This window comes from Ictalurus punctatus, chromosome 26 (assembly GCF_001660625.3).
Source record: "Ictalurus punctatus breed USDA103 chromosome 26, Coco_2.0, whole genome shotgun sequence".
NCBI classification, from domain to species: Eukaryota; Metazoa; Chordata; class Actinopteri; order Siluriformes; family Ictaluridae; genus Ictalurus; species Ictalurus punctatus.
The window spans coordinates 8482545-8508197 of record NC_030441.2 but is presented as its reverse complement, the minus strand read 5'-3'; the positions used below and the strand labels follow the sequence as shown (position 1 = coordinate 8508197).

The following is a 25653-nucleotide window of genomic DNA, read 5'->3' as shown; positions in this document are numbered from 1 at the left end:
AGCCGTAGTCCCAGCAATCTGGAATTGCAGTAGATGAGAGCTCCATCCAGAGGGAGGACATCTGAAACGGATCAGGTTATCAATCTTCTATAGCGCTTATCCTTTTCAGGGTCACAGGGAACCCGGAGCCTATCCCAGGGAGCATCGGGCACAAGGCGGGGTACACATCCATCACAGGGCAAATAATGTTGAACCGTGTATAAGAAAACACAATAACAGTAAACCCCAAGAACAGAACCCTAGTAACCCCCCACCCTGACCCTATATCTCACCCATAATGCACAATCCCTAAATAGAAAAGGCACCACAGATGTTCCCTGGTGTCTGTATGGTGCCAGAAAGTCTCTTTCCAAGTGACCCTAATATTTCTACAGCTACTCAGGAGTAACCTCTCACTTGCAAGTCTGAAAACATACACACACTTTAATAGGAACACCTGCACAGTGCATTCATGCAGTTATCTAATCAGCCAATCATGTGGCAGCAGCACAATGCAAAACATCAGACTGGTCTGAGTTGACAGTTCTGCTAGTGTAATAGCATTCTTACTTGAAGTTAGGACTAGAAATTGCTCGTAACTTACCAAAATCATTTATGAATTGTTAAAATGATTGAGGGGTTTTCATTTATCTACACTTTTGTATGGAAAAATGTTGCAATCATAAATATTCTGTTAATCAGAAAGTGATCTGAAGAGACTTTCTTAAATAGACCAAATTTAATCAGCTTATAATTTATAGGCTTCATATGAATGTTGTTACGGGACATCCAGTTATATAACTGAACCCAAAACAGTTTTTGAGATTGTCTTCATCATTATTAAATCTTAATCTAAGGGATTCTTCTGAGGGATAAAACTCGTTTATTTTAAAATGGTGTTCTTTCATTTTTGGAAAAAATGGAAATCTAATACAATATTAATCTCTCATGTAACTCGTCCATGTCAAAGGTGATGTCTGAGCTGACTTGGATAAAGTCTATAGATGAAAATATATTTTAATGTTCTTGTCACATTTTCGGTATATAATGCGAAACTTTCCTATATATAAATGTAGCCCGTTTAAAATGACCATGCTCTGATAAGTGAGTAAATTAAACGCAGTAACTGTTGATGCCCCTAGATGGCGCTTGCCTCTTTTTTTTTTTTTTTTTTTTTTTTTTTTTTGAGAACACGTGGTCTGATCACGTTTAGTAGATGTTCATCTTACAGAGAGTGAAGAGCTACACATTAACCTGCTGAGGAGTTGTGAGAAGAGAGATCTTTCTTTGAGTATTTTGCTTCAGACAAAAAGAAGAAGAGTTTGTTTTGAGTTCAGCTTTAAACAGGGCGCCGTAACGGGGGTGAATATTAGGACGATTCTAAGGGCCCTGGTCAGACAGGGGGCCCAGTAGAACCCCATACTTTCCTGTATGATTTCGGTATTTAAATGGCCTCTTTGAACAAGAATCTATTAAGAAGCAGGCTATAATGAATGCCCTCAGACTGTTCAGAGTGCACGTGTTACGACACATTACGACATTTGTGGATTATTCAGAAACGCCGCACTTCACACGCATCAGTTAGATGGCAGGAGATGGTGCAGACAAAATTGGGATACCAAAAGAGGAGAGAGCAAGATGGGGAAGACAGTTCATCACCCAGTTTTTCCACAAATAAGGTGATTTATGTTCCCTGTTTTGTGCTATGATTCTGAAGTTAGCCCATATATGAAGCTGTTATAATTAACATAAACTAGAAATTCTATCAGTTACTCCCCCTGATGTTTATCCTTGGAAGTTGGAACACAATATTTCCAAGAATGTATGTTTTTCCACGCAATCGAGCAATAGTAATGGAGCATTGCTCTTCAGAAAGGACGGAAAAGAACCAAGTGACAAAGTACAGTGATTCTTATTAAATTTACTGAAGTTATTCAGTCAAATGGCGCACGGTGGCTTAGTGGCTAGCATGTTTGCCTCACACCTCCAGGGTCGGGGGTTCGAGTCCCACCGTGGCCCTGTGTGTGCGGAGTTTGTATGTTCTCCCCGTGCTGCGGGGGTTTCCTCCGGGTACTCCGGTTTCCTCCCCCAGTCCAAAGACATGCCTGGTAGGCTGATTGGTATGTCCAAAGTGTCCCTAGTGTATGAATGGGGGTGTGAATGTGTGTGTGACTGTGCCCGATGCTCCCTGGGATAGGCTCCAGGTTTCCCGTGACCCTGAAAAGGATTAAGTGGTATAGAAGATGGATGGATGCATTCAGTCAAGTGAGTGATTTTCTCTTTGTTTTTTGTTGTTTGATAAACAGACAGCAGCAGGTTTATTAGACTGCTGTCACTTTAAGACCAGATGCACAGATCCAATACACTGTACTGACACACATCAGATTTTTCCCCAACTGTTTACATTCACTTAAGACATAACCGACTGTGTGTGTATGAATACTCAACCAGACCTGCATTTGGACGTGTGTGTGTGTTTATTTGACCATACGAGTGTAATAATCCGCTAAGGAGAACTCGCACACGGAAAGCCCTTGTTCAGGCAGGGAGACATTCCTTCATTTCTTACTGACATCTGACCCACAAACCATGCAAGATTTGAAAGAAAGATGGAGTCTAGGCATGTGGAATAGGGTAACTGCGCAATAAACAGCATGTACTGATTAGGCTGTATCATATATTTGTCAATCTCCCTCTCTCCCTATTGTCTAAAGTCACACTGCAGGAGGTTCTGGGCGTAACCATGTTGGCGTCATGTCCCCATGGCAACGAGCTCTGCTCACCGAGATTCCTGAACACTGCAGCCAAGCTTGCGGGAGCAATATACGAATTTATTTTTTATAACAAATTGTTATGATTTTATCATTTTAGAGGCAGTTTTAACGTTATGACTTTCGGCTTGCTGGCTGTGGTTTCGGAGGCAGAACGCAACCGTTTTCCAACCCTCTCTCAGCTGAGCGAGAACGGTACAGTAATGTCCTCTCAGCACTAAAAGATAAAGTTATAAAGTGGAGGTAGTTTGGTTTGTTATAGTCTGTTAGTACAAGCCTAAATGACTACTTTAGTTGGAAGTTCAGCAACTGAAAATTTCCTGGAGGGAAATGAACATCAAAATAAATATCCAAAGTATTGCCTGCAGTCTGTAGATTTATTAACCAAGCTTTTATTTTATAGGCTATATATTTTATATCTGCCAATATAGTAATATAAAATAGGCTATATATTTTATATCTACCTATATAGTAATAAACATTCAGAGTGAGTGACTTTACATATAACAGATATTTCAGTTAGTACAAGTCATTGGTAGAATATCTAGAAATATCCTTGTCTCAGAAGATTCAATAACTAAATAGGTTCATTGATGCTTTGTCCTGGCTTGAAAAAAAACAACCACCTAAAAGCACAGGTCATGAGCTCACTAGAGGGAGTAGTGTGTTAGCAGACTTAGACATTGGGAGTATAATTTAATTATAAGATCAACCTTGATGAAAAATCCGGCTCGGTCTGACCACAAACCGAGCTGGTAAATTATTCTCAAGCTTCCTTATTGATTAATAAAGGTGTGAGTAAAGCTCTTGCTTTACTTTTGTGATATTTTCCTGAAAGGACAACTCTACCATGGTGCGTTAGTTGCAGTAATTCAGCTGTTTTCTTGCAAAAATGGTCCACCAGTTTGACCAGCTCGAGATTTGTTTTGGCAGCTGATAGATGGTCAGACCAAGCTGGGTTTTTCATCAGGTGATCTATCTTTTCTAAGATAAGTGGCGTAAAAGAACAAAGGAATACATAAGCTGCGTTTACATGGACAACAATAAGCCACTCTTAATCCGATTAAGACCGTACTCTAATTAAGAAACTACCATGTAAACAGCAATTTTTACTTACCTTAATCTAATTAAGGTCATAATCGAAGTAAGCAATAATCTAATTAAGACAGGTGGAGTACTCCTGTTTTAGTCGCATTATGGACGTGTAGTAGTGACATGTAAACACCTTAATCACATTATGAACGTCGTGTGGGAGTTTTCACCGCATTTTGCGACAGGACACGATCACACACGGCAGTTTTACGTTTTACGGCGAACAAGAGAGTTCGGCTATGTCCCAAATCGCATACTTTCCTACTATAGGCCTGTAGTGGGGAATAGGTCCTGGTGAGATCTTTAAGTCCATGGTGAAGTGTTTCAAGTCCTCTGCAGCCCTGAATGTTTTTTTTGTGAAAATGTGATTTAATGACTAGGAATAATAGAAATGCATATACAGGGGATTTACTGATGTAAAAATAAATAAATAAAATCAACAAACCCCAGACACCAAGATAAAACATGTCAGATCATTTTCCAACTTTAATGTAACCATCAAAAAATCAAGGTTAAAAAAAAGAGAAAGAAACAAAACGTTAAAAAAAAGACACATACAATAACCTGGTTGCATAAGTGTGCGCACCCTTTTATAATGGGATGTTTGACTGTTCTCAGAATTACCCAATCACATTCAAACTCATGTTCAAAAGTAATTATCATACACCTGTCATCAATGAAGTTATTCTGATTAACCCAAAATAAAGATCAGTTGTTTCTGTAGGACTTTCTTGACATCTTCTTGGTTTAATATGACTGCTGAAGCCATGGTTTATAAAGTATGTACAGGATCTCATTGACACAATGTATCAATCAGGAGAGGGGTACAAAAGAATTAGATGTACAACGGCGCACCATGAAAGTTATCAACAAGAAGTGGAGAAAATGGGGCACCGCAGTGACGTTACCAAGAACAGGACATCAATCCAAAAGTAAAAATAAATAAACTTATTTGTTGGTTGCTCTAATCACATTAAAGGTGGAAAAACATCTGCCATGATTTATCTAGGTTAAATTATTTTTTTCTAACGTCACAAAAACCTACAATTTTAACAGGGGAGTGTAAACTTTTTGTATGTCTACTGTGTGTAAAATATCTTTTCAGTATCATGGCAATTATTAAATGGATTTTGTAAAGTCTCCAAAGGAATATTTTCCATCATCCTCATCTTTACTGGTATAGCACTATAACAATTTAAGATGTTTTTTTTTTTTCTATCATGGTGTATCGTCACACTCTTCATACACAAGAATGCTGCAACAGAGACATTCTTTCAAATGCTAAGCTTAAGTGAATTCTCTTAAAGGGGGAGTGATGATGATTTTAAGCAAATACGTCATGTGTTTTATTCCTGCATAGATGTGGATAACATTTGGGCAAATGTGTCAGCTTTCATCGAACGGAACATGTCTATGCAAAAGGTAAGTGACACAAGGTGAAGTAGAAAGAGACTGCTAGTTTAAGCAAATCTGAATAGAAATAAATGCTCCTCTGTGAAAGCTCAGTGTTCAGAAATTGAATTGAATTACGGATTATGGTCACTAAAATAGTCAAGTTAAAGAAAGTCTATTGCGATGCCATCCATATGAGGTGAGATTACATATCTAACCTCCAGGACATTGTGTAAGACAATGTGAAATATATATATATATATATATATATATATATATATATATATATATATATATATATATATATATATATATATATAATATGACTTGTTATAATGAATAATGTAAATAGGGGCTGTAATTATAACATGTATAATTACACTTTAAATTAAGAACAATAGTTCAGTAAAGAAGAGTACACTATTAAAATGGTCCATACGTACAGGTGTGGAGTATTTGTAGTCCATTACACTCACTCCTAGTTATAACCTCAACGCTATAAAGACTTCCACCGACACCTTTTTACGAGTCTACACCACAGGTTCCCGACCCTGGTTCTGGAGTACCCCCAGTCTGCTACATTTACATGTTTTCTCACACATCTAATTCAACTAATCAGCTAATTAACAGTCCTTCTTGAGTTGGTGTGTGGATATGTTAGAGCAGGGAAAACACTATTATGTGCAGTACAGGAGGTACCTCAGGATGACGGTTGGGATCCAGTGGACTACACAACAGTGTACTTAAAGTATTGCTTTTGAATATAATTTCTGTGAGGTTCTTGGTGTTCTTCAGGGATCAATGCAAAAAGTATCAGGTTGTAAGTGGTCAAATGATATCCTTCAGGGAGTGTGCATTGCTGGCCTTGGAGTGTTCACCTTCTCCCAGCAGAAGTTGGATGTAGGCAGCAAGTATGTGCTTTATCAGCGGCCAATCTTCATCTTAACTGAGAAACTTTGCCAGTCTCATGGCCTTAAACAGACCAAACCTCTGGCTGCAGGTGAGTAAATGCATCATCACACTGGCCTACTGCTAACACAGGGATTTTCTTAAATCCGTCTTCTTTAGACCAGGACATTTCTTTTCTTTAAAAGAATAAATAAAAATAATTTTAAGATAAACACTTTAGCACTGGAACATAGATAATGGATGGAAATGGATAGAAAGTTATACATAAACATGTTTTTTGTTTTTTTTTACTGGTCCAGTAATAGAAATTATAGCCATAAAATTATATTACTAATTATATTATATTATGTTATATTACTTATTTTAGTCATAACAGCCAAAACACTACCACAAGGCTATGCTGCAAGTATTTACTGTACTATTTACCGCTTTAGTTACAATTAATAAACTTACTTAATTATGAACTTCAGCATTAATAAATCAAAAGTAATGTTAACAAAGCCTCAAAGTAAACTAACAGATATGGTTGATGCTTATTTAAATGTTAACTAAATACACGTACATTGGTTAACGTTTACTCAATCCATGACTCGAAATAAATTCACATAAATTAAATTACAGTGTATTCCTAATTGTTGATAACTTTCTGAACTTTGGTATCCAGGTGTAAATATTGGAACGTGCTTCAGCCTCAGTTCTGAATTTTTCCAGTTAACAACCACAAACATGTTGATGAAGGTGTTGTTCATGTCACTGTGGGGTTGATTTTGCTCACTGATGGTATGAACATTTATTTGGCGTATTGGGTTCATTATTTAAATATTATAATAAAATAATAAGTGTATTAGTGTAAAATACTACTTTGTTAATGTTATTTATTGTGTTCTAATGCTGAAGTTCATGGTTTGTTCTTGTTAATTATTGTTAAATAATGTCCGTATAGAGAACCTTAATGTAAAGCATTAAGCATATAGTAAAGGAATTCAGAGCAAGTAAATGAACAGGTGAAATTAAGCAGACATTATAGTTAACCAAAAGTATACAGTCAGAAAACGTACATAAAACAGAAAATTACAATCAGTGATAAAAAGGAAGATGATAGTTGTGTAACACCTAAATAATTATAATAACAATAGATAAGCAAGTCACATGTCAAGGATATGAAAAGGTTTAATAATTAATAGATTTTGTTTTGTTTTTTTGCATTACTAGCAATTGGCAATTATGCTAGTGCTGTAAGTACAGCAATAACAGAATTTTAGTTTACTTGAAACCAACATGGCTAAGTATATAGAAACTCAATAGAGCCTTAAACTCCAATGTCCTTAAAATCATCTTTCCTTCAGTGGATAATCTCACCTGTCGCCAGTCTGGTAACTGTAGGTCAGTACCTAAAACCTGTTGTTGTAATCCTGTGCTTATACCAGGACACTCATTCAAAATATACCAGTATTGAACATGCTTTTAATAAACAGTGCTGTTTTCTTTTACTCTTCTATACCTGTATATTATAATGATTTTACCCAGAAGAATGTCCACTCTTGGTTTAAGCCCTGGGTTTCACCTGTGAAGACTGCATTTGTTGTTAAAAAGGATAAACCAACATGAAGACCAGAGAGCTGTCTATATAAGAAAATCAAGCCACAAGCATTGGGCCTAGCCAATGCAACAATTTGGAATGCCCTGAAAAAAGAAAGAAACCACTAGTGTACTAACAATCAGACAGCTCATCCAAGGAAAACAACAGCAATTGCTGACAGAGGTATTGTGAGAGCTGTGAAGAAAAACTCAAAAACAGCTGTCGGGTACATCACCAGCAACCTCCACAGAGCAGGGGTGAAGTTATCACAACCCAAGAAGGCTTCAAGAGCAGCAATATAGAGGCCATACTACAAGATGCAAACCACTCAACAGATTGGAATTCACAAAGAAATACAGAGATTAACCTCAAAAGTTCTGTAACAAAGATTAATCTCTTCCAAAGTGATGGAAAGACCAAATTATGGAGAAAGAAAAGGATCTGTTCATAATACAAAACATACAAGCTCTTCTATCAAGCGTGGTGGAGGTAGTGTCATGGTTTGGACTTGCATGGCTGCTTCTGGAACAGGATCACTAATCTTTATTGATGTAACTCATGATGGTTGTAGCAGAATGAATTCAGAAGTTTACAGAAACATCCTGTCTGCCAGTTTACAGACAAATGCATCCAATCTAATTTGATGGGAAGAACTTCGCATAAAAGCACTTCCAACACAACAAAGGACTTGGAATGTTTTTGTCTGGGAAAGTCAATCACCAGACCTAATTAAGTATACATTTTACCCCCTAAAGAAAAACAAACAAACCAACAACTGAAACTGTGGTACAAGCCTGCAAAAGAACAATGCAACAGTTTGATCATGTTGGTGGGAGGAAGGGATATGCAAGCAAATATTAAGTGTTATTTACTTTAATTTACTGTAAGATTATCTGTATGTGTTACTATCTAAGGCTATTACTTTAAAGAAAAATATCCAATATTTTGTTCACCTAAAAATTAGGTGGTCTGCCATTAAAGCTGTTTAACACATCTAGCTGTAAATATCAGGAAATGGAAGCTGAAATTCTGATCTATTATCCATTGATTATCCTGTTCCAATACTTTCCGAAGGGGGACGTAACTCTATTGAGCTAATTGATTTCTTAGCCTAGATGTTGTGCGATTGTAGAGCAGTGATCTTTAACAGCTGGTATATATGGTGGGGCTCTGCCTCACGAGCCTCTTTTGACAAGCAGTCACCACTACTGGTTTCCTCATTAGAGATCTAAATGTACAGTGCATCCAGAAAGTATTCACAGCGCTTCATTTTTTCCACATTTTGTTATGTTACAGCCTTATTCCAAAATGGATTAAATTCATTATTTTCCTCAAAATTCTACAAACAATACCAATAATGACAACGTGAAAGAAGTTTGTTTGAAATCTTTGCAAATTTATTAAAAATAAAAAACAAAAAAGCACATGTACATAAGTATTCACAGCCTTTGCCATGACACTCAAAATTGAGCTCAGGTGCATCCTGTTTCCACTGCTCATCCTTGAGATGTTTCTACAACTCGATTGGAGTCCACCTGTGGTAAATTCAGTCGATTGGACATGATTTGGAAAGGCACACACCTGTCTACTGTATATAAGGTCCCACAGTTAACAATGCATGTCAGAGCACAAACCAAGCCATGAAGTCTAAGGAATTTTCTGTAGACCTCCGAGACAGGATTGTATTGAGGCACAGATCTGGGGAAGGGTACAGAAACATTTCTGCAGTATTGAAGGTCCCAATGAGCACAGTGGCTTCCATCATCCGTAAATGGAAGAAGTTTGGAACCACCAGGACTCTTCCTAGAGCTGGCCGCCCGGCCAAACTGAGCGATCGGGGGAGAAGGGCCTTAGTCAGGGAGGTGACCAAAAACCTGATGGTCACTCTGACAGAGCTCAGCGTGTCTCTGTGGAAAGAGGAGAACCTTCCAGAAGAACAACCATCTCTGCAGAACTCCACCAATCAGGCCTGTATGGTAGAGTGGCCAGACGGAAGCCACTCCTGAGTAAAAGGCACATGACGGCCCTCCAGGAGGACTCTCAGACCATGAGAAACAAAATTCTCTGGTCAGATGAAACAAAGATTGAACTCTTTGGCCTGAATGGCAAGCATCATGTTTGGAGGAAACATTTGGGGATGTTTTTCAGCAGCAGGAACTGGGAGACTAGTCAGGATTGAGGGAAAGATGAATGCAGCAATGTACAGAGACATCCTTGATGAAAACCTGCTCCAGAGCGCTCTGGACCTCAGACTCTGTGAATGTCCTTGAGTGTCCCAGCCAGAGCCCAGACTTGAACCCGAATGAATGTCTCTGGAGAGATCTGAAAATGGCTGTGCACCGACGCTCCTCATCCAACCTGATGGAGCTTGAGAGGTCCTGCAAAGAAGAATGGGAGAAACTGACCAAAAATAGGTGTGCCAATCCTGTAGCATCATTCTCAAAAAGACTTGAGGCTGTAATTGGTGCCAAAGGTGCTTCAACAAAGTATTGAGCAAAGGCTGTGAATACTTAAGTGCATGTGCTTTTTGTTTGTTTTTTATTTTTAATAAATTTGCAAAGATTTCAAACAAACTTTTCACGTTGTCATTATGTGGTATTGCTTGTAGAATTTTGATGAAAATAATGAATTTAATCCATTTTGGAATAAGGCTGTCACATAACAAAATGTGGGAAAAGTGCAGCGCTGTGGATACTTTCCGGATGCACTGTATATCTTAATTTGTGTTAATAAATTTCATTCCTGGAGGCACCACAGTGTTGAGTGTTCTACTTGCTGTACTACGTGTTCTAACTCCTACATGGTTCTTAAAATGATGATTATTATTAAAGAAATATAATTAAGCATGTAAATTTTGTGTGTAAAAACATATTTTAGTATCATCCTATTTTTTAAAAAATAGGTCATTTTGACCTGAACAGAACATCCATGCTTAAGTGTATTTGATAAGCCGACTGAGTGAAGCCTGTAGGGGTTTCATTGAGCTTTCTAACATTGTCACACAGCAGGGGACATTCCAGTGGTGCAGCTCAATTTCACTGCCCTGAGCATGGACAGCCCATTCGAGCGCGACGTGGTGGAGGGCTGTGTGAGGGAGATGCTCCTCTTGCTAGTACGTGCTGTGGCTGCCCAGCGCACCGTCTTTCTTATCTTCAGGGGCATTGGCATCCTCTCATTCCGTCACAGCAACGTCAAGATGAAGTTCTACCGCGACTTCATCTCAAGCATGGATGGCTCAGGCACACTCCTCTGGGCTCTGACCAACGTGAGTCTGAGTTTACACACATATAGGTTGGGGTTTTAACGTGATGGCTCTCATTTAATCTCTAAAATGTACAGTTGTCTCTTGAGGAGATTGTAGATTATAATTCTAATGAGGAATCTAGATTAGCACAGAGCTATTTCACTCAAACTGACTAAAATTGGTTAGTTATGATACTTCAGATGCAGTCTGATAGCAGTTAATCTTCATAGGTGGTTCTTAACAGGCCTCATGCTTTCATAAAACCGCAAAATGTAAGTTAACAGAAAGCCAAAAGCCTTGCCTTGCAGTTATTTTCTTCAGTTCCAGAGCTGTGAGAAAGACAGAATATTTTGACCTTCTGCCACAAATGCAGCAAAAATCAAATCAATTTATATATTGGTTTTTTAAGCCCTCATTATTATTTTTATTTATTTATTTAGGCACACACTTTTAAGCAAAGTGTCTCATTAGAAAGTAAAATTAACAGTTTGTTTTATTTGCTATCATCAAACTCTTTATGAGCTGCTCTTAAGCAGTTTAGCATGGAACAGTAGCCCACCTTGCAGCTGCCACAGTCGTCATGTTTTCTCTGTGCATTGTAGTGTTTGTGCATGGTTACTTTTGCCTGAAGGTTAACGGGTCATCTTCACATACTGAATGCTACTACCTCACATTTACTGGGGCAAACTAAATTATTTATATATAGTGATAGTCAGTATTCCATAATGAAATCTGATTCATTTTCAAAATCACATCTTTTAGTATGCTTATCATTTACCATTATCCTTATCCTTTCAATCTCTGAAATCTAGGGTTAGAACAAGTGTTGTCTTTTGGAGATTAAACTTCGTATTTCCAAGAGGTGTTTTAGTTGTTCATAGAAAAATTTCCATTTTGAAATTGGGCATTTCTTCAGATTTTACAACCAGCCAATAAACAATAATTAAAAATGAGCCATAACTCTTTCCTTTTTTTTTTTTTTTTTTTTTTTTTTTTTTAGTCAGAGCTGCTATTTTCAGAGAGGGTGCTGTTAATTGATTACTTGGACAAATGTGTAAAAGTAACAAGTCTAAAATGGTGTATTACAATGGACACAGGATTCTCAAGCGATCATATGTAAAGCCACAAGCTCATTTTTCAGAGACCTGGAACGAGCATCTCTGTGGTCTCTGGGACACTCTCAAGCCCTGGGAGCTGCAATGCCATCACATTCCCCAAAATCTCATCAGGAAAGGCACTGAAAGAAGAGGATGACGGTTCTGCCCCTGAGCTGCATGATAGACAAGAGGAGATTAGAAAAGGTGAGCTGATACCGACAGACCTCAGTTACATAATGTTTAAATACTTATAAATAAATAATTTGTGTGTGTGAAATGAATACAGTAAAGTTTTATATTCTTAGGGGTTAATTGACCATCATCAGCATACTGGAGGAATTATTCGTTTATACAAGAAAGTCATACCGTGAAAGACATAATTTTTCTGTGTGTGTGTTCGTGAGTATGTGTTACAGAGTCCAGGCTTTCCGCACAGCCTGAATTCAGGCCATTCACAGCCAAAGCAAATGGAAACATCTCAAGTGATAAACAACAGACTGAGTCTCCATTAGAAACGATGGAAGGGTATGTCAGCCTGAATATGTTAGTGTTAGTCAGTGTAAAGCAGGGGTGTCCAGTCTTATACACAAAGGGCCAATGTGGGTGCAGGTTTTCTTTCCAATCAAGCAGGAGCCGTGTCTGATTCCACCTGTTTAATCAGTTGATCTTGGCTTTCAATAGACTCAGGTGAGCAGGTTTTATTCTGGGTAAGAAAACTCCAACCCAATTTGGACCAATCAGCTGTAAGCAAAGTGATATAAATCTGACACATGCAAGTTAACCCTTTAGTGTTTGTGCTGGCTTTTCCCGATGACCATCTGTGCAAAAGATATGGATTTTGGGCAGAGGGTATAGCTCATCTCTGCAGGCTTCTTGAGCCATGCATTAAAAACCTGACACACCGAAGCCGCTCTTACTGTAACGCAAACGTTGCGGTTCTTTGCGAGTGATGCATGTTATGCAGTGACATTATTCCTCCTGTCCGAATATATTTATATTCCTCTTGTCCTAAATTGATATTCATTTTATTAATATTTAATTACAAAAATTACATTTATATTAAATGAAATTACATGAAATATGTTGGAGTTATACGTTTTCAATCCATTTATTCTCATTGTGAGCCTGTAAAAGTAAATTATGCATTTACACAATCTGCGATTTTCCCGAGCTTTTGGTGGCTGAAAATGTGTTGCTTTTTACAGTTAGTGTAGGTTAAAATTCCTCATTATATTCCTCATTATAATTCCTGCATTATAATTTCTTGCTCTTCAACTGGAATTATGCACACCTCCCCCCAATATTGAATGCTATTGGCTATTTGCTGCAAACGTCTGGCTTTTATGTGTACGCACATGCTGAGTAAACCTTGATGCAGGGTTAAAACCTGGGTTGACTGAGGAAGTTGATAACCAGCATTTTGAAACCTTAATTAACCCGGGTTAGATTTGTTTGGTTTTGTCAACTCAAAACTCTGTGTTTGTTCAACTCGCTTCATGAAACAGGCCTCTGCACACTGTTTTTTCAAACAATATTGGTGTTTTGATGATTGTGAACATTGGTACAAAATCTTCTAGAGCTGTTCAATTTGACTGAGATCCAGTGACTGTCAGGCCAAAACTTACACCATTTTCATACTCATCAAACCATTCACTGAGCCATTGTGCCTGTGGATGCAGGCAGAGTTTATCCTGAAAGAATCCACTCCCAGGATAGAAATATTTCATCATAGGATAAAGGTGATCAGTCAGGACCCTGGCGTCTAATGGGAAAAGTGGACCCAAGCCACCCCCCCCCCCCCCCCCCTTTAATTTGCCACCAATCTGTATATAGAACAAAAATGGCACATCTATATTGATATCATCAAATGAGATGTCCTAGGTCAATGGAAAATCCATTGTACTGAATAGATCATGATGGCTAGACTCTGCATGAGTCCTGCAAGTCCAGTGTAATCGAATCCTTCTGTAAAAGTCACTCTTATTCTGACCTAGAACCAGATTACCTACTGCCAGATTCTAATAGAAAGCATTATAAGAGAAACTGCATCTCTGAGCTGAGAGCAGTGTCAAAAGCACAACTTCTACCAGCCCTGAAACTCAACACCTTGCAGAGGACGCTGCCACCTGTCAGCACTGTTCCATATCACAGTAGGAAGCAGACAGTCTACACGCTGGCCTTTAGCAACCTGTTCTCTCAGACTCTGTTGATTGAATGGATTGAGATTACCACTCAGTGGGGGGCGTGCTGAAAGACCGATTTTTAATTCACTGCTTCTTGGAACTCATGGAATATTCATACGCTTTCTATGAGTTTCAAAACCTGTTTGTGCTATAGATCCACCATCAAGAGCTATTTTTAATTGGTCATTTATTCACAATAATAATTATACATCTTACAACCTGATGCATATTGTTAATTAATTATGAATCATTACTTAATAATGAATTATTGTGAATTACTATTATTAATTATCATGTGCTGTTGAATTCTCAAATCTGATTAGTTAGGTGTTTAATTAATTTTCTGTAATAGTAACTCTGATAGTAGTGCCAACTGTAACTAATACAGTATTATTTAATAACCTGTAGACTTGTGTGGTGACACAATAATATAAGGCTAGTAAAAATAGATCTTTGAAAAAGTGCTGTTATTTAACAGAAAAATATCGATATGCTTAATTGTTGATATGTTTCATTGTTGATGTGTTTTCTAGAGACATTTATTGAAGGAGTCTCTAGCGTCAGCGTTTTATTACAGTCTTTAAGTTTTCCACCATGGGAAGGTCTTCAAGGCAGAGGACTTTCTGGTTTCTTGGGAAAGCGTGTTATTTAGCTTCTATATTTTTGACACACACAATAAGACTTAAAACTGATGGTTCTTTAGGGGTGAAATAAACCTGAAAAATGTTCCTGGAAACCTTTTGTCCAGGCTCATCTTTGACTTTTTTTTCTCTGTATCTGAATGACACTAATTTTCTTGCTCAAATCATGGCACTTGAATGTTTAGTTATAAAATTAGCTATCAAATGATGTAGAATGTCATACAGTTGAACATCCTGACAGAAGTCCTGTACAATTTTAGACATGCTGAAGCCCCACAGCCACCAGATGGCACCGCTGATAAAGTAGAAGTGAAGCGAGAAGCTGCCTCCCCAAGTCCGGCATGCCTCGACCACACCCGAGCTGGACAGGTGAGTCAGCTTGTTTATTTCTTTACTTGAGCTATCAACTCTTCAAACTGTCCACATGCAAGGGATCTAAAATGCTCAGAATATTGTTTAGAGCAGAGATGCTCAATCTTTTTGCAGCCAGAGACCCCTTTAATGTACAAAAAATTTAAATAAATTAATAATAATTCCATGGATCCCCTTATAGTTTAAAAAGTTTAAAAAACAATAAGTTTAAGTGTATTTACTGAAGCAGTATAGCTTTTACATTTCTTATTTTTATTGTTTAATTTTCATTAAATTATTTTATTTGACTTTTTTTATTTAATATATTGTTTGACTCCATTTATATGCGTAATTGTGGTGTTTTTGACGTTTGGATTAAAATATTATATACATAAATAACGACTAGAAGTCAATAAATAAATATTATAACTTTGATAAAGATTAAATTAAAGATTTAAAGGGCCCTGCACCCCACTTTGACCACCATGGATTTAGAGCAGCTTGTCATGTACAACACCAACTCCAAAAAAAGTTGGGATGCTGAGTAAAATGTAAATAAAAAAAGAATGCAATGATTTGCAAATCTCATAAACCCATATGTTATTCACAATAAAACATAGAAAACATATCAAATGTTTAAACTGAGTAAATGTACCATTTTAAGAAAAAAATAAGGCAATTTTGAATTTCATGGCCACAACACGTCTCAAAAAAGTTGGGACGGGGCAACAAAAGGCTACAAAATAAGTGCTGCTAAAAAGCTGGAGGAACATTTTGCAACTAATTAGGTTAATTGGCAACTGGTCAGTATCATGATTGGGTATAAAAAGAGTATCTTAGAGAGGCAGAGTCTCTCAGAAGTAAATATGGAATGGAATCTGGATGGAGGCATATGTTGCTCTACAACCTGTGTATATACCTTTCAGCATTGATGGTGCCTTTCCAGATGTGCAAGCTGCCCATTCCATTCCACTAATGCACCTCCACCATTACAGAATCATGCCTGTTTTTAATGCAGTGCCACCTGAGGGCATGCAGTATTGAATATCGATCTTCACCCTTGTCCCTTGTGCACAGAGATTTCTCCAGATTCTCAGAATCTTTTTATAATATTATGTACTGTAGATGATGAGCTATTCATAGTCTTCACAATTTTTACGTTGAACATTATCCTGAAATTGTACCACAAATTGTAGACGCAGTTTTTCACAGATTGGTGAACCTCTGCCTCTCTCCAAGATGCTCTTTATTTTTATACCCAATCATGTTACTCACCTGTTGCCAATTAACCTCCAGCTGTTTCTTTCTAGTAACCCTCACTTTTCCAGCCTTTTGTTGCCCCGTCCCAACTTTTTTGAGACGTGTTGCGGCCATCAAATTCAAAATTACCTTATTTTGCTTCTTAAAATGGTACATTTACTCAGTTTAAACATTTGATATGTTTTCTATGTTCTATTGTGAATAAAATATGGGTTTATGAGATTTGCAAATCATTGCATTCTGTTTTTATTTACATTTATTTACATTATTACATTTATTTACACAGCGTCCCAATGTTTTTGGAATTGGGGTTGTATATCTGAGTTTTAAATTATTCTTGTGAAATCCATGTTCTACTGCAATCATTGCATGTGGTCACATACGTGTGTGTGTGTGTGTGTGTGTGTGTGTGTGTGTAGGAGCTATGCTACCTGTGTATGCAGCGAGCCCAGCGTAATGTACCACTGTATTTGGCAGAGGAGAGACACAGACAGGACAAGGAAGAGGAGAAACTGCTGTTGCTCGCCGAGAAACACAGAGACGAGCAGTACTTACAGAGAGAAGAAGTGAGGATTGGCCACATCAAATTTCCAAAAACCCCTCCCCAACACACACACAGTTCCTATTTTCACTGTAAATATTTACAATGTTATATAATTAGAGAAACATCATAAACCATACAGTTATATCCACACAACACAAAATCCAGTCATGTGATGCTTTAAGGTCAAGCAAGAGCAGAAACGGCAGGACAATAAGAAGACGGCAGCATTTAATCTCGGGGTCGCTGAAACACTGAAGGCAAAGAAGTCAGCAAGGTCATCCCAGTTTGAGGTGTGTCTTATCAATGTAAACACACTCGCACACTTAAATTGCTATCGTTAGAGGGCTTTCCCATCGCTCTAAGCATTACTGTAACTAAATGTCGATACTTGTAAGACAGGGGGGTCCAAACTTTTTTCAAAGGAGGCCAAATACAAAATACTCAAGGGCTGGCCATGCACACACGCATATATACATTCACTGTCCATTTTATTAGGAACACCTGTACATTCATGTAGTTATCAAATCACCCAATCATGTGGCAGTAGCACAATGCATAACATCATGCAGATACAGGTCAAGAGCTTCAGTTAATGTTCACACTAAACAACAGAATGGGGGGGGGAAGTGTGATCTCTGTGACTTTGATTGTAGTAGAGAGATTGCCCTCCCATTCTCTGAATATTTTTTTTTTTGCATTGCCCATGATTTGTTTCATAATTCTTTAATTACCGCAACGGTAATTAAATTACTGTAATTAACTTTGTCTGTAGCCATGACTAAAATTTCCTTCAGTAAATTAATTTGCAGGTGCAGTCAGAGAAAAAAAGAGAGGAAAAAAAAAGTCTGCTGCCATTGTTAGGTGAAAGGAAAAAACTGCAACATTTTGGCCAGCGGGACGTGTATCATACATCCTAAGAGAGAAGCTGCGGGCCAATTAACATCTGTCCCCAGGCCACGTTTGGACCTGGGGCCTGACTTTGGACACCCCTGATCTAAATCTAACTCTGTGCCTCACCTTCAGTAAAATCATGCATTACTATAACTAAGGTTTGCTCTCTGTAGCACTCGATATTATTTAAATACAGTGCAACCTGTTTTGTGTCATTATGCAGATAACACGTTGAGTACTTTTTATTATGCTATCACAATATACTGTCCCAGGGCTCGTACATCCTTGGTAGACGGCCGGTCACTCCTCCCAGGCTTCTGAAGCAGAGGTGCTACATGCAGGAATTGACAGAGCAGCTGACCCAGAGGAGACTGAACCGCACACAGAGATGCCAAGACCAGGAGCTCACTGAGCGGCTACGCCAAATCCAGCTAGCTGATGAGTAAGACTATGAATGTGTGTTGCCGTGTCTGAGATTATTCCTGCTCTCACTCATTCACTGTTCACTATATAGATTGTATGGACAGAGCAGCAGCAACAGAGACACCAGACCAATCTCCAACAACACTTACTTGTTCCAGAAACATGTCATCATGTAACATGTCATCATAGGTGGCATAGGCAGCACATGGGAGGATTCTGTACGAGTCACTGAAACATGACTGGGGCCCTGAACAACCCGAAAGGAAGGGCGACAAATTGGTGTAAATTAAATGGAGTGGAAAAGGCAGTTTCATGGGACATTGGAATCAATCCCTGCATCCCAATTGGCATACTTATACTATGTACTAAAAGTATGTATTCTTTTGTGAAGAAAAAAAGTACATATTTTTTAGCGTGTAGTTAAATAGTATGCACGTACTGGGACATACCAACACTTCCTGTAACGGATTCCTCATTGCAGCTCATCATTTAATATTCCTTATATATTTTATACTATATCATTTAATTGATCTTTAAATGATATGATGATTTGCTTGATTTATTTTTCCACGTTTCATTTGCACCTCTCAAAAATGCCTTCTTGAATTCGGCAAAGCAGACGGTCACAAAGCTCCTCCTTCCTTGTGCAAGGACTTATGAGCAATATTAGCTGAAAAAGTGTCCACGGATCTACACTTCGAAAATCTACTGGAAATATTAGACCATCCGGATACTTCTTTCAACGTACTATGATTTGGGACACACTAATTCTAATCTCGGATAATATTTAGCATGGATAGAATGTCAATTGGGACGCAGGGAATGCCTAAAGTCCACATAGAACTAGACTGAACCATTGGCCTTGGGTACCAGGATAATGGGGCTAGACCACTCACTGTGGAACTCCTCAATTCCTCTCTTATCGAGCATAGCCTGAAGTTCCTCCAAAACCACTGGTTTCTTTTGGATTCAGGCAAATGGTAGGTGTGCCTGTGCACAACCACCCTGGGAATGAGTCTCAATGTGATGCTCTATGAGATTAGTGTGACCTCCAATGGCCCTTGACACTTTGCAGGTAATTTAGAGCTTTACATGGGTAATAATACGAGCACTTTATCTCCATGGGAAAACTCACATAATCGAGCGCTCCATCATACAGCTGGGATTGTTGTTCAAGATCCTAGAGCAAATTCTCCTGTGTTAATTGCCCCAACGTGTGCAGTATTGCACTCAAGTCAAGAACGTATTGCATTTCATTCTCTGTGAAGGTTTTTTCCTGCGTGATATCTAAGACGCCACATGGTCTTTGGCCGTATTTTAAATCAAATGAGGAGAAACCCGTGGAGACTTGCAGGACCTCTCGTACGAGCCACATATCCTAATTACAAATGTAATTGGGAACGAACTTATTTTTAGGGATTGATGAAACCATTCGAATAGGCAACGTTTTAATCCCCAATAATTCAGAGAGTTTGAGAAAAGCGTGTAGTTCGAGAAAAGTGTGTGACACAACACTGTAAAAAAAAAAATGACTGTAGATTACTATAGGAGTGAATACTGTAAGATTTACAGTAAACAACTTTTTTCAAAAAATGTTGCAGTAAAGTACTATAATATCATACATATAAATAACACATAATCCAGTACAGCTCATGTGGCTGATGCAGGATACAACTGAGCTGAAGGTTAAGGGTTTTACTCAACCACCCAACCATGGCAATTTGCTCATGGTGGGATTTGAACACTACCATCTGATCTGTAACTCAAAGCTTGAATGACTTCCAGAGAACTTCCAGCGAACTCGTACTTTCACAGGTACCATTATGGGATATTAAACAGACACAGGTACTCAACCAGGGGTTGGTAAAGGTGCTATTCTGTACCGCACTGTACAGAAAAGCTCTAAGAGAGTATAAAAGGATGTGGTTTAATAATTGTGGTGTTGTGTTTCTCAGGTTTACGAAACTGAAAGCTCAGGAACTTCTCCAGAAAAAGGAGAACATGAAGAGGCTCCAAAAGGCCCTAGATATCCAAGTAAGGGAATTAACATAATAATAGAAACATATAATGCCTGCATCAAGTTTTCTAAAGTTCCAAGGTTTAAAGCTTTGAATAGGTTTGGTTAGCAAACATTGTATCTGAAGGACTTAATTGGCACACAAAATGTCTTACTTACATCAATTGCAACATTTACAGTTAGGACTGTACAGGCAGGGTTTAAGTCAAATTAGGGATAAGAGTTGGTGTTGCACATTTAGGATAAAGTGTGTTAAAAAGAAAAGAGTGTTATGTATTATTTAAGTGTAAATATGTCAAGGGATTCCAGGATCAGTGCAATAAGTGTAATGCAAGAGCTGTGTGTATCTGTGTGTCTATCCTCACTCAGCTGGAACACCGGAGTCCAGGCCTCCCTCCACGTCAGCCTGACTCGGACGGCCCTGTGTTTGGTGTGAGGGATGGTGCTCCAGCCCTTCTGGCAGAACAAAGACAGAGAGCACAAAGAGTTTGTGAAGAGCAGCTAAAGGCAGCATCGAGCAAGAGGAAGGAGGCGCTGTGCAGCCGGCTGAGTGAGCAGAGAAAGGAAATGGACATGCTGCAGCGCAACCACCAGGAGTGAGTAAACACAGCTTGAAAAGCACAACCAGAGCAGCACAACAAAAATACTTGCTACACCCACATGTTCTGGTTGATATGTACCACTGCAGCACAGTTATAATATTTTGAAATACTTAATGTACTTCATCTTAACTCAATTATTAGTAACGCAAACAACATTTTTGTGAACATTCACAAAATAGATACAGACATGCTACAGGGATCCAATGGGTGTGGTTTGTATGCAAAGATGGGAATGAAACAGGAACAAAATCATCTTTGTGTTTCATTTATTAACATCAATGTTTGTTTCAATTTCAGGAAAGTCTTAAAATGTGCCATTCTGATGCAAACTGAACACAGCTATTATTATTATGGCCACATTGTCCTGCTTATTGTCATATTCATATCCTTCAGGACATGGATTTAAACCAAACATGACATCCACGTATGTGAAAGGGCGTCCGAGACCACAAGTGCAATAGTTGACATACAGACTATCGTAAACAATCCATTCATAAATGTTTCCATCAGACTTCGTTATAGGTTACGTAACTTTCTTGCAATCAAATTAGGGTTAAGCAAAAAATATTAAAGTGCACCTATTATGGTTTTGAAACGTGCCTAATTTTGTTTTAAAGGTCTAATACGGTAGATTTACGTGCATCCAAGGTCAAAAAACACTTTAAAGTGCTCATAATTTTAACCGCGGCATTACCTTTTTTTCTTCAGTGTCACAAACGACTCCTTGAATGATCCGTTCTTAAGGATTCATTCTAAACTCCTCCTTTCAGAGAGCATGCTCTGCTCTGATTGGTCACATGTCCCAGTCTGTTGTGATTGGTCTACCTCTGTCAGTGAGCAGCCGATGAAGACCAGAACGGGTCTTTTGTTACCAAATTACGTAGGTTAGTACAGGAAGTAAGTCTGGAATTACTAATGACTCGTTTCGGCTGTTCAGAATCGGTTCGTTCTTTTGGGAGTCGATAACTCAGTTTGTCGTGCGCTTTGATTTTTGAAACTTTGCAGATGTTTTTACGTTCACAAACTGATATATAACACACTACTTGAACGGTAACATTTGAAAAAAAAAAACATAATAGGTGCATGTTAAAGATATTATATAATTGATCAAATAGAAACAGTAATATTCTGAGTTCTATTTATGAACACAGGCAAGAAAAACTGATCGTATATGTGAAAATGGTGTTGAAAATCACAACCAGCCTGTGTTAATAAGTTTTTATGCCTATAAATAGTGTGGAATAACTGGCATCTAATAACAATTTTCATAAAATGAGTTCTATGGGTGGAAAGCCATAAATAAATATATTCTAATAATAAACAGATAAATTGGTTCCTGTTTGTAAAAATTTTGAGAGCCCCTGCATTTGTACATATGAACTGTCAGTCGTATCAGTCACATCATTATCTATTACCATGCATTAACCCAGTGACACTCAGTCTCAGTCCTGAGGATGTAGTGCTCTCCACACTGTTTGCATTTTCCCTCCTTGAACACACATGGCCTACCTCTTGATAACGAGCTGATGGGTTGAGTCAGGTGTGTCTCATCAAGTGAGGGAAAAACCAAAAGGCTGCAAGGAATTTAGTTACCAAGAACCAGTGCACTGGTGTGTCAGCTCATTCCTTATAAACATAATGCACGGTTGCATACCGCACATAGAGATTGCAATGTCTTCAGATCAGGCTAAGCTGCTTACCAAGAGGCTTACATTATATCCAGATTGATTCTGATATGATGTTAGTGAAAAATGAGCTCATTGAATTCATCTAACAGTGAATATCTTAACTGATCATGCTGATATATTCTTGGAAAGGGATCTTTCTTATAAGCATAAGGAATTGTTCAGCAGTCAGTGCACATGTGTTTAAGGTCAAAGATCATGGAGTGTGCTTTTTGTTAGTTCAATATCTGATATATACATATAATTCAAGATGTAAGCGGATACTCTGTGTTTTGTGTATTTTTTTAGACAGATGTCAATACTATTCCTCACTGAGGACTGTATATGTTCTTTGCAGTCAGATGAGGTAATACAATTGCAATTAAAAGTATTCAACCCCCATTGCAAATCAGGTTTTTCTGTCAAAATGTACTTTCAGCTGTTTTCAATGAACAAGTCAAGCAAAATCTATTGAAATAGTGCAACACAATGAATGCTTCAATTCAACTGAAAATGTAACTTATAATGATCTCTCCAGTTTCAAAATGATTCAACCCCGTCATGGCAAGCATCTTTAGTACTTAGTAGATCACCATTTTGCTGTTATGACCTGCTGCAAATGAGATGCATAGGTTCTGGCAGCGTAACTGAGGAATCTCAGCCCATTCCTCATGAGCAACGGTCTCCAGTTCAGTAATTTTCTTGGGTTTGCATGCTGCACCCGCCGCCTTCAAATCCCACCAGAGATTTTATATGGGGTTCAAGTCAGGTGACTATGAAGGCCCTGTAGAATCTTCCAGGACTTCTTCTGCAACCAAGCCTTGGTGGAATTTGAGGTATGCTTGGGATCATTGTCCTGTTGCAAGGTCTGATGACGCCCAAGCTTCAGCTTCCTCACAGACGGCATGATGTTTTCTCCGAGGATTTCCTAATACTTCAATGGATCCATCTCGCCTTCCACATGCTGCAGGTTTCCAGTGCCAGAGGATGCAAAGCAGCCCCAGAGCATCACCGAGCCTCCACCATGCTTGACTGTGGACAGAGTGTTCTTTCTTCATTCTTCTTTCTCCAGACATAACTCTGATCCATTGTGCCAAAAAGTTTTGTTTCATCGCTCCACAGAACAGAATCCCAAAACTTCTGTGGCTTATTTATATGATTTTGATCCGACTTTTCTTGTGCTTTTGGGTCAGTAGTGTTGTACGTCTTGGAGTTCTGGATTGGAAACCTTCTGCATTTAGTACACACCTTACTGTGCTCACTGAAACCTCAGTGTCCGTTACCACCAAGTCTTGCTGCAGGTCTTCTGCAGTCACTCGAGGGTTTTTCACAACCTGCCTTCTCAGAATTCTGCTTGCAGCCGTTAATAGCTTCCTTTTTCTGCCCCGTCCAGGTATTTCATACATTTTCAGTTCAGATATTTCATGTGTTCCAGCTCAAGCACACCTAGTGCAACTGATGAAGCCTTTGATTAGTTGCATCAGGTGTGCTTGAAACAACACGCGTTTTGCATGTTTGTGCTGTTGTGGGGGATTCTATTCAGGGGGTTGAATAATTTTGAAACTGGAGAAATCATTATCATTAAGTTGCATTTTCAGTTGAATTTAGGGGAAACCACTTGAAGCATTCGTTGTGTTGAACTATTTCAATTGCTTTTGTTCGATTTGTTCACTGCAGCTGAAAGTCTGTACATTTTGACAATAAACCTGTGTTGCAATGGGGGTTTAATCATTTTGACTGCAACTGTATTTAGCAGGAAGAGGTTAATGTAGAAATCAAAACAAGCAACAATGATTTCAAAAGTTATTACTGTTAAACCCCAACCAAAACCATAACCATTTGTGATTTTTCATAAGAAATGACTTGCCCAATTTTCTACAGATTTGCAATGAGACTCTGTTGATCTTACATTTCACTGCTTGGCAGACTGATAGCAGATCGAATCGCCCATTATGAGAGGCTGAGAAACCTGAGGACTGCACTAGAAAACACATGGTCTCACAGCGCTGACCTGAAACACTGCCGAGACCTAGAGGAGAGAGCTTTCATTAGGTGAGACAAAAAGATGGTTAAAAAAAAAAAAAAAAGACAAAGAATGCAAAGAATCTTGAAAGGTTTACAGAAAAAGGGGTCTGAGATGAAAGAAGTTTTCACGAACAACTATGTAGATTATTTTGTACTCTTATTGTGACGTTACATAGTTTTAATTTACTTTTATTTGTAGGTTTCATTTTTAAATTGCAATTTTGGCTATTGTTGTGAAAAGCAGTTTACACTTTATTTCTTTCTCAGTTATACAACAGCTGTTGAATTCTCAAATCTGATGGGTCAGAACGTATTGATTAATTTTCTAAAGCACCTTAAACTCCCAGAACCTGTTACTGGGCCGAGACTTTACTCAGAAGTGTAACTACATATAGTACATTTCATATTCATTTTACTGTAGTTACTGAATAATTCATAGTATATGTTAAATAATATACTTTTAAATGAATAACTGAGAATAAGCTGAGACTTTCAGTAGTTAATATACTGTTTATTTCTAGAAATGTATGAGACAGAAGAGAAATACTGTAAGAGTAGAATGATTTCATATAAGATTATACATTTCTCAGAAAACTGCTTTTGAACATATGCCTCTTGTCAGTGTACATGTGGAGTTCTTATCACTTCATCTGCAGTATTACTGCACACTATGGTTTTATTTGAATATGTTTATGTACGCAGGTCGGGTGGCAGGCTGCTGATAGATCAGTGTGAACAGTACCGCCGCTGTTTCCAGTGCAAGAGAAAACCCACCAACTGTGGTGAGAGCAACATCTGGAAGGATTCTCACTACATCCCCGGCTCCCGTCTGATGGTGTAGCCTCCTCTAACTCTACTCTAGAATAACCTAAAATGCTTGAAGTTCTGGCACACTTGAATATGGTTATATCTGTGTGGTATTAGGTGTGGATGCTGAATCCTGTGCTGAGTGATTTCTTCACAAATGTCATAAAAGAGATATAAATGTC

The 25653-nt window shown here is 38.3% G+C and overlaps 1 protein-coding gene across 3 annotated transcripts; it reads left to right on the top strand.

Annotated features, from left to right (window-relative positions):
- The first annotated feature begins 1328 nt into the window (after positions 1-1328).
- LOC108258916 (coiled-coil domain-containing protein 81) lies at positions 1329-25653 on the top strand. 3 transcript variants are annotated; one of them, XM_017457928.3, is made up of 15 exons: positions 1329-2244; positions 2851-2945; positions 5203-5264; positions 6081-6234; positions 10728-10987; positions 12108-12267; positions 12468-12588; positions 15148-15256; positions 16918-17064; positions 17225-17332; positions 18206-18375; positions 20312-20390; positions 20743-20969; positions 24566-24691; positions 25367-25653. In XM_017457928.3, exons 1-15 carry the CDS (start codon positions 2231-2233, stop codon positions 25503-25505), a joined length of 1971 nt encoding a protein of 656 aa, XP_017313417.1. In that variant the 5' UTR covers positions 1329-2230; the 3' UTR covers positions 25506-25653. The 3 variants fall into 3 exon arrangements, with proteins under 3 accessions (XP_017313417.1, XP_047007306.1, XP_017313418.2); XM_047151350.2 differs by lacking the exons at positions 1329-2244; positions 2851-2945 and adding an exon at positions 4144-4774 and having other exon boundaries at positions 12480-12588; XM_017457929.3 differs by lacking the exons at positions 1329-2244; positions 2851-2945 and adding an exon at positions 4144-4774.